This window comes from Colletes gigas, unplaced genomic scaffold, assembly GCF_013123115.1.
Source record: "Colletes gigas isolate AHSC1104 unplaced genomic scaffold, ASM1312311v1 Colletes_gigas_Sc00007, whole genome shotgun sequence".
NCBI classification, from domain to species: Eukaryota; Metazoa; Arthropoda; class Insecta; order Hymenoptera; family Colletidae; genus Colletes; species Colletes gigas.
The window spans coordinates 2180101-2195655 of NW_025106636.1; the positions used below are offsets into that span (position 1 = coordinate 2180101).

At 51.3% G+C, this 15555-nt stretch overlaps 1 protein-coding gene across 6 annotated transcripts in view; it reads left to right on the plus strand.

Moving 5' to 3' along the window:
* The window catches only part of LOC122396356 (probable JmjC domain-containing histone demethylation protein 2C), a 220163-nt gene that overhangs the window by 40050 nt on the left and 164558 nt on the right, over positions 1-15555 (plus strand). For all 6 annotated transcript variants that reach the window (XM_043394668.1, XM_043394671.1, XM_043394669.1 and 3 more), the window contains exons 3-6: positions 478-591; positions 3498-3692; positions 4561-4645; positions 5228-5316. In XM_043394668.1, coding sequence (XP_043250603.1) covers positions 478-591; positions 3498-3692; positions 4561-4645; positions 5228-5316 — 483 coding nt within the window. The remainder of the gene's footprint in view (positions 1-477; positions 592-3497; positions 3693-4560; positions 4646-5227; positions 5317-15555) is intronic.

A 15555-nucleotide genomic window follows, 5' to 3' on the forward strand; every position in this document is an offset into this window, starting at 1 on the left:
CGATCTTGGCGACGTCTGGAGGATCGGACAGATCCGACGCGGTTCGTTTGCTGCAGCTGTTCTCCGTTCGCAATTCCCTCGCTCGACGCCGAGTTTTAATCGTAATTAGCTGCAACTTTTAATTATCTGTCACGCCGACTTTCGAGCGCGTCGATAGTTATTTCCTCGGCGTCTAAGGCACGATTCCGTTTAAGCGCCGGAAACGACGGGGAACTAACTCCAACGAGTCAAGTATATATCGAGGCTAGACAATATTTCGGAAATTAGAGTAGTTTTAAAAATAAAGCGCGCGTCGAGGAAATCTATTTATAAAATGTCCCCTGGCGTGTTTCTGTCCAACGATAACGTCCATCCCCGCTCAACTTATCGTTCACGAATTTCATATCGGTTCCAATCAGGAATTTAGCGAAATTCCTAGACAACCACCGATAGAAACAATCGGATCCTAATTGCCGTTCCATCGAAATTCAATTGCAGGCATTCTACCCCTTGGTGGCACGTGCCGAATTACCGGAAGACACGATGCCTCTCGAATTCATGCAGGATCGAAGGTTGGACTTTGTGGACTACGCCAAGCTGAAACCGTTCACCGTAAGTATTACCACGATTGTCTATTCAATTCGGTTTCCAAAATTTTAATAAGTCTTCGGAACTTTTTGCAAATTATTAATCGACCCCTTTGCTCCAATGTTTCGTTAAAATGGCACCGTTTTACCGACTAGACGCGATAGGATTTCTGGTCGATTAAGAGCGACACGAGTATCCTCGAACGGCCAAGTCACTTCGTAACTGGAAACTTAGCTTCGTTAGGATGCTAAGGAAACTTAGGAGCAAGTTTCGGGGCTGTTGACCTATCCAACAACCCTCGGGGAATCGTTGTCGTGTCTGCGAGTAATCTTTTGAGGGATGACGATCCTAGTTGGTAGCTGAGACACGCGAATAGATCGGATCAAGTTGCCAACAGTTTGCGAGTGTGTCGCCGCATTCGGTATCGATGATGCACATGCAATTGTTTATTCGACGATCGATCGATAAAATTTCGCAACCGAGACCAAGTTCTTGGTAACTCAGGACCATCCAACGAATTATCATCCGTAGGTTCCCCGCTGTCGTTACCATTTTCGAGCATCCATGTAAAACAATAAATCGATCACAGGCTTTCCCGTTGGTCAAAGGGGGTAGGGGCAGTCGAACGCGCACGAAAAGTTTTCGCGTTCGTAAGGGCGGCAGCAGACGCGAATGCGAGGAATTGTTTCCAAGTAATTAAACTAGCGGAACTTTTACCGTTAAAAGTTTGCCGGGGTTCGCGGGCGACTGTAAGTGGTTCACGTGCGGCGAGAAGTTCCGTGGAGAGCTCGGTCAGGATCAGCTGCACGCTCAGACTTTCGTGCGCCGATCTTCGCCAGTTACGTATCAAAGACAATTACCGTTGGAATTAGTTCCACTCGATGAGGAGAACGGCGTGTCGCGTTCAACAGCCCGAGGCCCTATTCTCGTACAAACTGCTACAAACACGCGGTAATTTTGAGGTTTCGCGGTCCGGAGCAGACTCCAACGACATCTTTGTATTAGGTCGGGACCAAAGTTGTGCCGGTTCGTTATCCTAGTTTGACGGAAGCAAGTACCTGCTGTTCGAAGAAATCCTACGGAGCAGTTTCGCTCGAAGCGTGGTCCACGGACTGTGGCGAATCTCGGAGACTTTTTGCTGGACCACCTGACCAGAGTTAAAATTGTAAAATATGATATTTTTTCGAGACACGCGCGGTGAATCGCAAGAGGAAATTGGCGGTGGTGAGAAAAAGAGCGAGATAAAAGGTATAAGAGGCGGGGCGGTAAAGGAAGGAGTAAAAGAAACAACGTCGAAAGAACGTAGGAGTAGAGGTGGCTCAGAATTGGTCAGCCGCGGCGCAGAAGAGCAACGAGTCTGCTGACCGTGAACTATAAATGCAACGGGTTCTTTCTCCCGGCTGTTCTCGAGGCGCATAGCTAGCTGCACGCATACCTCGGGGGTCGTGCAGACGCGCCGACACGTACGCCCCGGAAAGAACCGAACACGTGGAGGATTCGTTCGCCGCTCCCGTGGATAGCTCCGTCGAGCGGAGCCGAGCCGAGCCGAGTCGAACGCGGGCCCGCTTTGCTCTTGTTTCCCGTTGGCAGCTGCCGGTTTGGTGACTCGTGTCGAGACCGCGCGTGCACCAACGTCGGTGAACGTTGGAGAACGGCCAACGCGAGGCGCCAACATATTCCCGTTCTGCCTAACGGTCCTTGGCAAAGCGCGCCAAACACACGGCCTTTATGCCTCCTCGTTTCGTCTCTCATCCTCGCTTCTCGACGGCCTGCTCCGCCACGGACCGCTCCTTTCTTTCCTTCGTAGCTAGCTACACGCTCCAAGGATGCGTTCGTAAGCTCTAGTCAGCTGTTTAGAATCCAATAATTTCAAATAGAAATGATACTACGTGAAACTAGGGGGTAAGAGGATCCCGTGCCCCGACGACGAGAAAGGGCGCGCGAAAGCGTATTGAAGAAACGTCGTTAATTTTGTCGTTCGACGCGGATATTACGTGAACAACGTCGGGTAAATCGTCGGCGTGCGTCGTGGCGGCTGTTAAGTGCTCCCGACGCTTCGATAATAACGTTATAATTGCCGTTATATTACTGCCATTATCGTGCCATCACCGTCATGCTTCGCGCCATGATTGCACAACGCGTCTGACGTAACGGCGCGATGATGACGTAACGAGACGCTGACGCAACGATTCGTTACAGCGACGCGCACCTTTACGCGTGATGACTTGGTGGGAAAATCGGCGGAAGAAAAATAGGCGAAACAACGCGTCGGAAACGACTTTATCGATCGTCGAGCTTGTGCAACACCGATTCCGTTGTTGCGTTCCACCTTTCGAATCCAAGACTTTTTACGCAGAGCTTGTCTTCTACGTGTCGATAAATACACGGTGTTATACTAGTCCCGGCAGCAAACCGTTTATTAAACGGTCTTCGCTGGTGGACGGTAGTCCGTAATGTGGAGCAAGGCATTTTTACAAACTATCCTCGATATATTAAATAAAAATCACATGAGCTCCCGACCTCCCAATTACCCAGTGACCCTCTGCGCTATGCGTCATTTATCAGCGTTAATAAATCGCGAAAGGCGAAAGGATCGGCCTCGTGCTGCCAGAGATAAGATTCACTTTGTCGGTGAGGCGTAGACGCGTAACGAACTGCCGCCAGAGAAGAATTAATCGCCCAATTACGACGCGAGGTATCGCATCGGATACCACCTCGAGGAAGCCCTGTGTAGTATATTGGTAGAAAGTGATCTCGCTATGCATCCACCTGTTTCAGCCGCGGTAAAGAGACGAATAACTCTCGATTAGCTTTAAGTAGAAGAGCTTGCAAGCTCGGATAGAGTCGGTCGGTTCGGAGTTTTCGTTCTATTCGTCGCGCGATAAAGAGAAAGTCCTAAGCGTGGCTTGAACCGGTTGTCGTTTTTGCAGCAGGACTGGGAGCTGACGAAGGGCTCGGTGCCCTGGGCAAGCGCCGTCAGGCGATGGGCAGAGATGCAAGACGGACAGAGGATACTGCTGACCACGCCAAGTGTCCTGGTTGGCTTCAGGGTCGAGGTTTATCGGGCCGAAGGCACCACGCAATGGTATACCGCCGTCATTGTTGGTTACAACGAGTCCACCAAGGTGAGACTTACTCCGCGAACGTTCTCTCTCCCTCTCTCTCTCTCTCTCTCTCTCGTTCTCTTGGATCGTGAATCGTTGAACCTGGTCCACGGAAGTCGAAAACAACTGCGCGGATCGGTTCGACGATTCTTCTAGCCAGTCCTTATCTTTCGAAGCAATTAAACGCGGGAGATCCTTCGGTGTCCATAACTTTCGTTTCGAAGAAGAAGGACTCGATCGGGCGCCAACGAAAGACAAAGTCCTCCGTTGGCCAAGTTTTACGCAAGGTCTGGCATCGACGATCGATCGGGCACGTTGACAGTGAACGCTGCTGAGATCGTGATACGTCTTAACGAGCAGTCGGTCCATCGACTGGGTCGATCTTTAACCCTTAAATTGGCAGCTATGCCACGCTACGACGACGGAGATTGGCCAGGTTCCTCCTACTGGAAGCGAAAACATTCGCAGGCGCCATAAATTGCTCATGAAAAAGATATATCGCTGCTAGGGAGCAGCTTGATGGTTCAATCGGCCGCTCGCAGACGTATTCGGATCGACACGAAAATGGAAGACCGCTTTCTATGTCAACGATTGCCTGTCGACGACTCGATTCGGGGAGAAAATGCAATTCCAAGCTCGGAGAACGTTGAGAACACATCGATCGTTTATTACCTAACCGTTTGTCGAGAGTCTGAAAATATTCTATCGCGGTATCGCGGCGTAAAGCAAAGTAGATTTCGGACAAATCGGTGTATCCGTTGTTCGTTAATATCCGGTGAAATCGGTTCGGAAACAGCCGCCTCGGTGGCGGAAAATTGAACAATTCGGACACTTCGAACGGTTGAATTTTTCTGATTGCTGATTCAAGCCGGGTACGATGCAATTTCAGGACTTGACTGTCACCGACGACACAGTTCTCGAGGATCACAACGAGGACCCCAGCTTAGTACAAATGCGACTGATTGGCGACGGAGGTGAGTCCACGAATGACCCTCGCGATCAATGCTGCCGCAAACGTCGACAAATCTCCCCGACGGATAAATAGAACGATTTTTCTCCGTCGGCGTTCTCCAGAGGACGTTCGATTCTGACCGCGAGCGACCTTCCACGAGCTCTCGTCAAGTTGGACAAGTGGTCGACTTGACGACTTGACCGCTTTTAACGCGCGTAAATACTTTTTTTCGGCTCGAGACGCAACAAACTATTAAATATATCGCTAAACATTTTCTCTTTCCCTGTTTTCTTCTTTGTAGAAGCAACGGTGGAAAGACGAGCAAGAAATTTTTAAGGAAAATTTTAAAGATTAGAGACACGCTCGTGGAAGGTGGCGAACGCAGGAGCGGATACGTTCGATGGGGATTGGCACGCGATTTACTTTCCACTTTTGTTTCCTAGACAAATACGTGTAAATTCGTGGGTTCATGCGCTCACGAGATCGTGTTACTTCCGACTCGGTTGCTCTTTAAATATTTCCGTAATTCGAGACCGACGGAATTTCGACGAGCAAAGAGCGTTTATTTTCCCGTCTAAAGAGAAAAAAATTCTTTTTTCTGCAGTGGTGGAGAGCATCATGAGAGGCGAGGTCGTCGGCATGACACCGAGGAGGTCGAGGTCATCGACTGCTCTGACGCACGCGCTCGTCGTGGTGAGTGAAATTCAATTCCGTTCTATTATTAAATCGCTATGTAGTTTACGATAATAAACGCGCCTCGAGCAGTGTGTCACGCTGCGCTTTTCGTTTCTCGCTCGGCTACTCTATTCGAGCCCGAAACGTGGAAACTGATACTCGACTGCCGTCTCGCGACCAGCGAAGCGAATATTTTCGCGTCGCCGGGGAAAAAAGAGAGAAACGACGGCTCGCGAGAACCCCGGACAGACGGTGTCGAGTTAACAGCCACGGAATATAGCAGAACGAGTCTCTTCGCGGCGAACCGTTAGTTTGATCGGTGGCTGTCCAGGATCGTGACGTCGGCTTTCGCAACTCTTCCATCGCCGATCGACCGATCGGAGAACGTTCTGAGTCACGAATCGAAAAGCGCGATAACCTCGTGCAAGTAAACACATAACCCGAGAAAAGATAGCTTTTGATACTCCGTTCGTTCGACCAGAGCTACGCGTTCCTTTGTAGGAACATTCTAGCGAGCAAATTATTCCTACGTCTCCGAACGAAATTTCTGTCGCGGAGATTCGTTTCGTTAATATTTATCGTGGTAGTTTTAGCCACGTTTCCAAAACTGAACAAAGTCGCCGGAATTGCAGAATCAACTTTATTCTTTGCCATACTTGGTCTTTAGTTTCCAACAGGGTGTAGCGCCAGTTTAATTCTCAAAGAGTCCATAGCTCGAGAACTTTTCTGTCCTTGAGCGACGCCTCTTTCACACCAGTAAGATAACGAGCAAGACAACTTTCAACGTACCGGGGCCCGTGTTATCGCCTTATCGTTCGTTACCGTGAACCGAGGCCGCCTTCCGAGTCGTCTTTGTTTTTTCGATCGATATTAAATATCGCTTTAGCGGATAAGAGAGCCGCTGTGAATCGAACGCTCGAACGAACGGGACTGAAAGATACGCGGATGAGGCATTTCCAGAAGCAGCGCGACTTTACGCGAATCGACTGCTTCCCTTTAACGCGGAAAATCAATAAAGTCGTGTTTGCGGCGCCCTCGAGCTTTCAGGAATCGGGAATAGTGTCCGTTGCTACCTTGGCGGCCGACTTCCGTTCCTCGTGAACACGATTGCCCCACCTTCTTCGTGTCCTCTTCGCTCGATTTCCTGGCGAGACGGTAATCGGAACGCTTCTACCGTCCCTTCCGAGAGACGACCTCGTCTCGTCTGCCATTCGGGATCCCTATCTTTAACGACACGAACAATCTCTATCCCAATTTGTTTTTCTATCTAACGAACGAACGTACCGCTCTTAAAATCCGATCTAAAACGATTTCAAAATGTAACGTACCTTGCACTGTACGTATGGTTTTAATTTTTAATTGTGGAGGTATTCGTAATGGTGCCTAACCCAGACCTGATCTAGGCGAGTTAGAATGACACGGAACATCGAAACGATTACTGTCTAGTCCAACAGATTGTTCGAGGAACTATTAGGAGTCAGAGGTAACGATTCATCGTACGATAAGTTACGTAACTGTGCTCGATACAACTGTTCCAACTATAATTGTCGAGTGTGCGAGGTTGTACGAATACGTAGCTATTACGCGGCCATATTACCGTCGTACGAGTATCGTTACAAGTCGACGAGCGAGTCATCGTCCAATAAATCGTTGCGTCTATGGCCTGTATATCGTCGGTTTCGATCTAAGACGAAACCTGTCCCGATAGAATCTTCTATACCGCGAAATACCGGCTACAGCGGTAGTATTTTAACTCGAGGGAATCCTTTCGTTCGCTCCCGAAGGCACCATCAATGGACGCGTTGGAAATGGTAATCAGAAGTCACTTTTCAAAGTTACTCTTCAGTGGCAACAAGACCGAAACGTTAACCCCGGTTGGCCTGTCCCCGGCTCGAAACTTTCTATCGTTAGCGAGTAATTCTCTGAAAGTTTCGAATCCGACGCAGCCGGGGTTACCGGCGTCTGCAGGAAGAGTTATTCCTTCTTTGAAATTTCTTCCGTGCCCCGGGAAGAAAGTTCCACGAAGAACTCTGAATTCTCTCCATCCGTCGACCTTACAATCTCGTTAATGCGAGAGAAGTCTCCCATCCCCCGACCCGTCGTCCGGTTGTTCATAAATCATTTTCTTTCCACCGGTGTCCGACGTTCGCTCGGGCTACGATTACGCCAACCGATCGGGTCGATTCGCTCGGAACCAGCCTCCGAAATTACTTTCTTCCGCGACCTTCGGCAAGAAAAACGCCGCGACGCGAGACGTTTATACTCGGTGCACGGAGCATCGAATAATCGAGACACGGGAATAGACCGGAGCATTCTACCTTGAGGATTAGCTACAAGTTGTCGTAGAAATTCCAGCGATAGCTAACAGCGTTGTATCGATTTATCGGGGGGATCGCAGTCGTCCAGCTGCTTCTCGCTGAGAATTTTCGCAGCGCGTCCTGGACCGAAGTCTGTCGGAAGCTGACTCGAAGGCTGCGTGCAAAGTTCGCGGAATTCGTGACTCGCAGGATAGTTGGCCCGACAGCCCTAAGTCGGCAAGTTCCGAGCTGGCTTATACGAGTTCGAAAACTCGCCGAAAGGGATTAAGCCAGCGACTGCTCCCGCTCGTAATGGAACTTGCTCTCCAGTTTCGAGACGCTTCTTGGAAACGGCCATTAGGACCACTTTAAAGGCTGGTCTACGAACGAACGCTCGCCGCTCGAATATCCGTCTGAATTTCTTCGCCCCGCTTCTCGCCGCGGCTTATTCGAGCAACGAGGTTGCGTCTCGTGGGGTCAGAGAGCGCGATATCTAAGAAATTTTGTCTCCGAGATATCGTATCTCGTCGCAAGATAAAGAAAAATCGTGCGATCGATCGAACGCGATAATTTCTCAAGCACCTGCGTATCGTACGATTTTATAACCGCGTTTTTATCTTCGGCAGTAGGTTAAAAATTCATCGATAAGAAACATAGTTACGTGCTTAGTCATCACGATTACCTTCGACGCAGAGTCGAGAGCTTGATCGAAAGATTTTCTCGCGAATCATTATCGCTATTGGATCAATTTTCTTCCTCGAAACGAGCGATATTTATAAAGAAAGGAGTAAACCGAGTGTTTCTCTTGCACGTCTGTATTGAACCGTAAGCCATAGACTTTGGAGCTCTCGAATTTTGTTAGTGGTATTGCCTTCTTATTGTTTTCTCGATCCCGAGTAACAGTATAATCTTCCTGGTGCTTCCGTGTTCCGTTCCCCGCTACGGGATCCCCTAGCAATATCGAGTCCCGCGGAGGAACTCGGTCCGCACGAACACTCGGCCCGCATTCCTGTACGTGAGAAAGGGGATGAGAGAGATTGGTAGTTCCCCCCGTGGCGTCTCGTTCCTCGTGTTTCTCATTAAATCCACGAACAGCTTCTTTAAAAAGGAACCTCGCGGGTAGAACCGTCAATTAAATGCGTTCCCGATTGGCGAGGAGAACCTCAAGGGTCCCCTTTCGAACCGGTCGCGCCTGCTTTCCTAATCGGGAAACGAAGACAAAAGGGTCTCGTTCGGGTGAGAATAGAACGGACAAGAGTGGACCGGAACAACCAGTTCGCGGTCGCGTGTTTTGCAAATATTGTTTGATCAGACCAGAGTTTAAAATATTATATTATTCCCCAAAGATGACAAATATCGGCAAATGCATTTTGGTTTCTTAATATTACGGGAAACTTTGCAAAGTATCCGATTACCGAAGCATATCCGATTACTCGGTCAGCCACTCTAATGGCTAGTGACTTGCAGTCGCTCAGCTATCGGGTATCGGGCGATACATTTTACAGAGAAGGGAAGAGTTAGAGGCGACATTGTCCTGCCAATGAGTAACGACTTTGTTCCCGATGAATTTGAATTAGCTTAGGGGTGTCTTCGTGCAAGAAATTGCATAACACTTACCCCGAGATTCTCGAAACTCGACGCGTTTCCGTTTAAACGAAACTTTTCCAATACACGCGCCGACCACTTTACATCCCCGGTGTAGGAATTTTTTTCCACGGTAAAGTATCGATTTACCGGTACACGCGCGACGAGCTCGATTAACGATCCAAACGAATAGCAGGACCGCGACAAGACGTCGCAACGGGCCAAACTCGAAATACCATCCCGTGGACAGGCCGATTCATCCGAATGTAAATATCGGGCAAACACCCCGGCCGACGGCGGACAGGACAGGACAGGGCAGGGCAGGCCAGGCCAGGCCAGGGGAAGGGTGGTGGAACGGGGAGGGTTGGCTGGCCGCCAATCTCGCTCGCCCGGACTCGCTCAAGTTCACCCGGAATGTTCGACTCGTAAACTTCCTCTTGTTTCTGGCTTTCTCCTCTCCCAGTGGGCTTGGCCCGCACCAGCCCTCTCCTCTCTCTGGCATTTTCATCGGCCTCGTATCATCTTTCTACTCGCCTGGATATCTAGCCGCTTGAGAGGGTCGTTCAGCCAATAGGGGTGGTTGACCGAGTCTGTACCGGCGGGCCAAAGAAAACGAGCGAGCGAGCGAGCGAACGAGGCTCGTGGCACGTGGGAGGACAACGAAGGGTTGGACGGTGCCGGAGGGGGATAAAGACCAGCGGGGCTGGGAGTGAATAAAACGGAAGGAGACGACGGCGAGAGGAGAGAATGCAGGCCTGGGGGATTGGAGTGGCAGAAAGAGGAACGTGTGCGCGGGCCGAGGGGGCTGTCGGGGTTCGGCGGGGGCAGGGAACGACGGGCTGAAGCTGCGAACCCAGAATGGGAATCGGCACTCGAGAATGGCGAAAGGGGATGCGTAGCGTGGAAAGTAGGTGGGGCAGGGGTGGCTGGCTGGATGGGGTTGGGGCGGCGGTCGGTAGCTGTATTGATTCTCGGGCAGGTCACGCTGGTGGGGGAGGGGTAGGGGGCGGGGGCGAGGATGGTGGGGACGGCTGATGGTTGGCGCGAAACACATCCCTGCCCGGCCAGAGCTAACGCAAAACATCAGCCTGCAAATTGCTTGATTTCGTTCCCGAACTATCCGGAATTCCTACAACTTTCGCCTATCCGGGCCGAGGCTTGTCCTTTGGCTCGCGCGTTCCCGTTGTCAGCCCACTTTGCGCAACTTTTTCCATCGTTTTTCGTTCGCCCAAGCGTCGTTTCTTCCTCCGTTTCGGTCTAGGTTAACCGGAACGTCTCCGGTTTCTTTCTCCCTTCCGTTCTGTTTACGTTCAGGGTGCTATTCGCTCAGACGTCCAGTCAGACGTCCGCGCCATTGCACGCGAGCGAGCATGCAGTCGGAGGTGGGGTGGTGTGAATCGTTAACGAGGCTGTCCTGGAACCAGCTAGCTTTCCGTTTATTCCGTATAGACGGAAATACTTCCGCTTATTAATAGCGCGTTATACAGTCCGCCGAGGGTGGATTGGAGGGACCGTATCGATTCGTCTGCGAGTCCGCTGGACGACCCAGGCTGTCGTTTGACACTTTTAGACGCCAATTACCCGTTTTCCGAGCGAATCGAACGCGCGTCCCGCGCTACTCGTTCTCCGGAATTCCTCTGGAATCGATCAAACGGAGCCCCGACGATGCTCTTCGTTCCTTTGTGCCGCGACTCAGTTTCGCGGTAATTAAATTTGCATCAAAAGTTTCATGAAAGTTTAATCGGGCGACGGGGTCCGGAAGAGCCGGCCCGGCCCCTATTAAGATCGAACTATTACGCTCGAGGGGCAGGGGCAGGGGCAGGGGCAGGGGGCAGGGAGCAGAGGCAGGTGGGGAAGGTTATTCATTAAATTCCTCGATACAAGGGCGGGAAAAAGAGAAGCATCGGATGGAACGCTCCGGGTGGAAAATGGCATGTAAATTAATTGCTGCGATACCGTTCGGTCGCACGACCGCCCCCCTCCCCGGAGTACGCGTTTCCGAATAAATTATTCAGCCTGAAGTATCGCGGAGAATTTTGTTTCCATGCCCTCAAGAACTTCCCGCTGATTATATTTACGTTTCCGAACGCGTGTTATTTTCCCAGCACTTATAATTAACATTTCGCCATTATAGTCCCACTTCCGAGTAGGTGGCGCTTCTTGTTTGCCTTGTTTGTTTCCGTTTACTGTAAATCTATTAGAATCCTAGCAACGGTTCTCCGACGAAGGTAGTCGGAACCGACGACGCATTTAGCAATTATTAACGACAGCCATCCCTTTTGAAAGAAACAGAAAGCGGGGATAAGCCCTCGAAACTCGTCCCGAAAGGTCCATTGGAGGTAACCCTCGTCGCCTTGAAAGTTGCACGCGATCTTTTCCGCGAATTGCCCCTAAAGGAGCCATTAACGATTCAATACTGGCCCGATGCAGTTTCCAGGAACGTCCTTCCCCGCTTTTCCGCGAATCCAGCGTTATTTGCAAAGAGCGAAGGCCGGTATCGCGAGGCACAGGATCATTTATTCCATCGCGGCATCTCGGTGGCGGATGGAAGGGGTTGACCCTGGCAATTTCTCCTTGAATCTCTGGCTGTCTCTGTTCCTCCGTCGCGCGACGGAGGGTTGTTTGTAGCCCCTCCCTCGCGCCGACTCTCTCAATATTGTTGACGCGCGCGGTGGGTTGCGTTGCACGTGTACGTCCCTCGCCCGTGGCTCTCGTGCAGCCGGGCCACACGGTTGTGTGGGTAACCTGCACGCACACGGTAGCGTCGGCTGGCGCCAGAAGGCCTTCATCGCCCGTTCCACCTGTTTGTGCTGGAGTTTCCCCGCTTGGAAACTTTCAGTTCCCAACAACAAAGTTCCCGGCTGGCCGAACTACTCCCGAATGACGTGCCGGATCGATACTTTGTAAGCCGCATAAATAAAGCCGCCACGCTCCGCGACTGGCTCGCCCTACCTTCCGTGTTTCATCGCCTATGCATAACGCCCTCCCCCTCGGCCGAACCGCCCCCTACGGATAATTTCCCCTTTTATTTATCGTCCTGGAATGCGATCGGTTCGAGCCTCTCCGGTGCCCGGCGTGCTCGGCTATAGATTCTTAGATCGCACGCGAACCTCCACGTGCTGCGGTGTGTCCGTGCGGATCGAATTGTGCGCCGCGATAGGTCAACCGAGACGACTCGGTTGAGGTCAGAAAATTATACACCCGAGATCGTGCATCCGAATCGCGGAACAATTTAGAATTATTTATATCGTTGGGATGCGAATAGTTTTAAACGAAACAAGCAATTATCGTGTACCTGACGCGAATAGATCTCCCGAAGAATCGAGGCGTTGGACTCGAAGCACGATCGCGTGGACCGATTTCTATAGCTGGACACGATCCAGGAGTTCGCGGAGCGTTCGTCGCCTGAAAACAGCGGGGGACACGAAAGTCCGCGCTCCTCCTGTTCGCTATTGATTGCCAATAAATTTCGCGTACCCGTAGCCGGCAAAGCGTAAAGGTAGCCATTTCGTTCACGGTTCGTCGACTCACAATGGGTTTCCGCGTACAATGTCGGCTTCTGCTCGCGTACACGCCACGGTGAAATTAGCGAAGGCACTCTCGTAGAGCAGACTCGAAAGGAGACGCGCTCGTTCGAGCCGGAGCGATGCGAACTTGCTCTAGATACCATCGGCCCGTGAGATCTCGCGGAACCGGGCACAAAAGAAGATTCTCCCCCGTTTTTCCCCCCCACCTTCCCACTACTCCTCCGCCGTCCCCTCTGTTTCTCGACAAAGAAAGGGAGCTTAATAAATCTTGGGTCCGATTTGACTGTGGCCCCGCAGTGTTATGCAAACGAGCACGACGCTTCCGCAACTCGGAAAATTATACTATCAAATGGTGCTGTTGAATTCGACGACTGATCGGCGACAGGAATTCTGCGAGGACGTCGGTAAACACGCGAATGAGGAGCAGGATAGTAACGAGCTCGACGATTTTCGAATCTTGTTTAAGCTTCGCTCGAAAAATCTTGGAAAACCCGATCGGTTGTAAGCATTTCGTGTTGCTCCGCTTTCGGGCTCTTCTGAAATACAATCTCCTTTAACGTTTAAAGCGTGCAGTTTGCTTCGGTCGGCTGGGAAACTAATGGCACTTGGTTGATCGATCGCGCGCAGACCCCGATCAAAGAGCCCTTGATATTTTCGTTCACGATATCTCGGTCATTCATAAACCATGAGTTTCGACTTTCGAACAGGGCACAGCGGGGCTATACGAATAGTTTAGCGTTCGAATATTTTACAGGCATTCGAATACTCCGAAATAAGTACATATGTACTTAGTTGGAAGAGAGAAGATTCGCGGCAATGGATCGTAGCTACTCTAGCGAAATAATTCATGAGATAATCTTTAACTCGATTTGATTATTCTGATATTCGTTCGTTTAAGACGTTTCTAAAAACTGACGCCATCCTCGGAATTTCCCCCTTATGGGTGAACCAACCGCGACGCTGTAGGTATTCCTCGAGCAAACGGATTCGTAAAATGTTTTGCCCTCGAAACAATCAAGCCCCGCTGTACCCTGGAACCACGACGGAGGATCCTAGAGGCGTTCGAGGATAGATTTGGTACGATGCTCGCGAAAGAGAAACCGTGTCCCGGAGGAGGGAGTGGAGGAACGGAGCGAGAGAGAAAGCCCCCGACAGTTTATCGGGTATGCATCAACGAGAGCCACGTTTGCAATATTATCGTCGCTCGCGTGACGCTCCCGGTTTTCGAAGGCGGCTGCTCGTTGCCTAGGGTCTGGAGATGCGGGGGTCGTGGCAACGGATAAGGGAGAAGGGAGAAGGAAGCCAGGGGTAAGAAGAGGTTAGAGTCGGGAGGTAGGGCAGGGTTGTCAGTGGAGGAGTCGCGAGAGGGGGTGGAGGGCGATGTCGAGAGCGGGTTGAGGTTCAGCGAAGGGGGAGCCGATCTCGGTCGACGGCGAGGGACAAACTGTACGGTGGGAGTTGGTATGCTGGTGGGGGAGGCGATTCCACGAAGCTCGCGAAGCACCAGTAGACGGCAGCACTGCGGGCCGCGCGTGTCGCAGTTCGTGTCTGATCGTCTGCGCGCTTTCGTCTCTACACTTGTCGACTAGCAGTCGTCGTCGTCTCGAGGGTGAAGCTGCCCCCACCCTCGCGGCTCTCACCCCACTCCGACGGGAAGATATTCCTATTGTTGCCGTCCGCGTCGAGTATCGGCGCGTACGAGTAGTGACGCTTCGCGACTGGCGTTTATCCGTTTGGTTCCGCGATCGTTTTTTTCCCTCCGAGAGTTCCGGGATCCCAAGTGCTCGTTACCGATTCAGGAACACACGAGGAGGGTGCACGAACGGGTGTGGAAGAAAGAATCGGTAGAGGAGGGGCAGATAGAGGGCGAAAATTAAAAAGGTGATATCTAGTGACAGCCAGAACTGGACCCAAAACGATCTCGACGATTCTCGGTCGAATCGCGATTGCTACCTTTGCTCGAAAGTTTGCCGCGCGTTCGCCGAAAACGAACACCTAGAGCTCGAGGGCTTGAGAGCTTGTTCGAATCCGCCGGTTCGTTGGACGGTTCATGGGCGGGGGCTGGGGATTCGCTCGAGCGTCCAGGTTTAACCTGGCTGCTCCCCTTATCGAGTTTGACACAGTTGCGGTTCTTTGAGCGCGTCGCGTCGATTCCACCGACCAGCCATATTTGACGCGAATACGCTCCGGTCTCGCGGTGGAGAGTTCGAGGTTATTCGACCCGCGTTCGCGGCAGATTCTTTACCAATACCTGTTAGACCGGATAGACTGTATTTCACGCGTAGATCGTCGCGAGTGAAATGCGCTTCGAACTGGCAACGGTCCCAGACCCCACATTTATAAATCTCGCTTGGATACACGCTCCGCGTACGGATTATTTATCCAATTTACTTGTAACCCCTGTCGAATACGTCGCGCTCGTCCAAATATCGTCGCGAGAATCGCTCGATCGATTTCAAAAGGCCCAGTGAACATCGAGAATAATTGTTGCAGCGGAGGAACGCGTCGCCCGGAGGATGTTTAACACGGAATCGTGAAAGACGATAAATCTGCATATACATATTTACCGGTTTCGTGGCGCGACGCGCGCGATTCTAATTTAAGCCGGCGATCGGCGAATGATTGTGTGCTGTGTCAAGTAAGTGAAAGTCAAGCGAGACGGACGCGGCCATTTTTCATGGATAAACGTGCACCATGGTGGTGACCGGCTCGAACTGGTTTCAATTCCACGGTTCCAGCGCCACGAGACACAGTAAGTGTTCCACCGCAAAAGATTCGCTCTCTGATTGCCACCTCCGCCTTTAATGGTGAATTTAATGCGATTTCCTTATCAAGCTGCTCGGAAAATA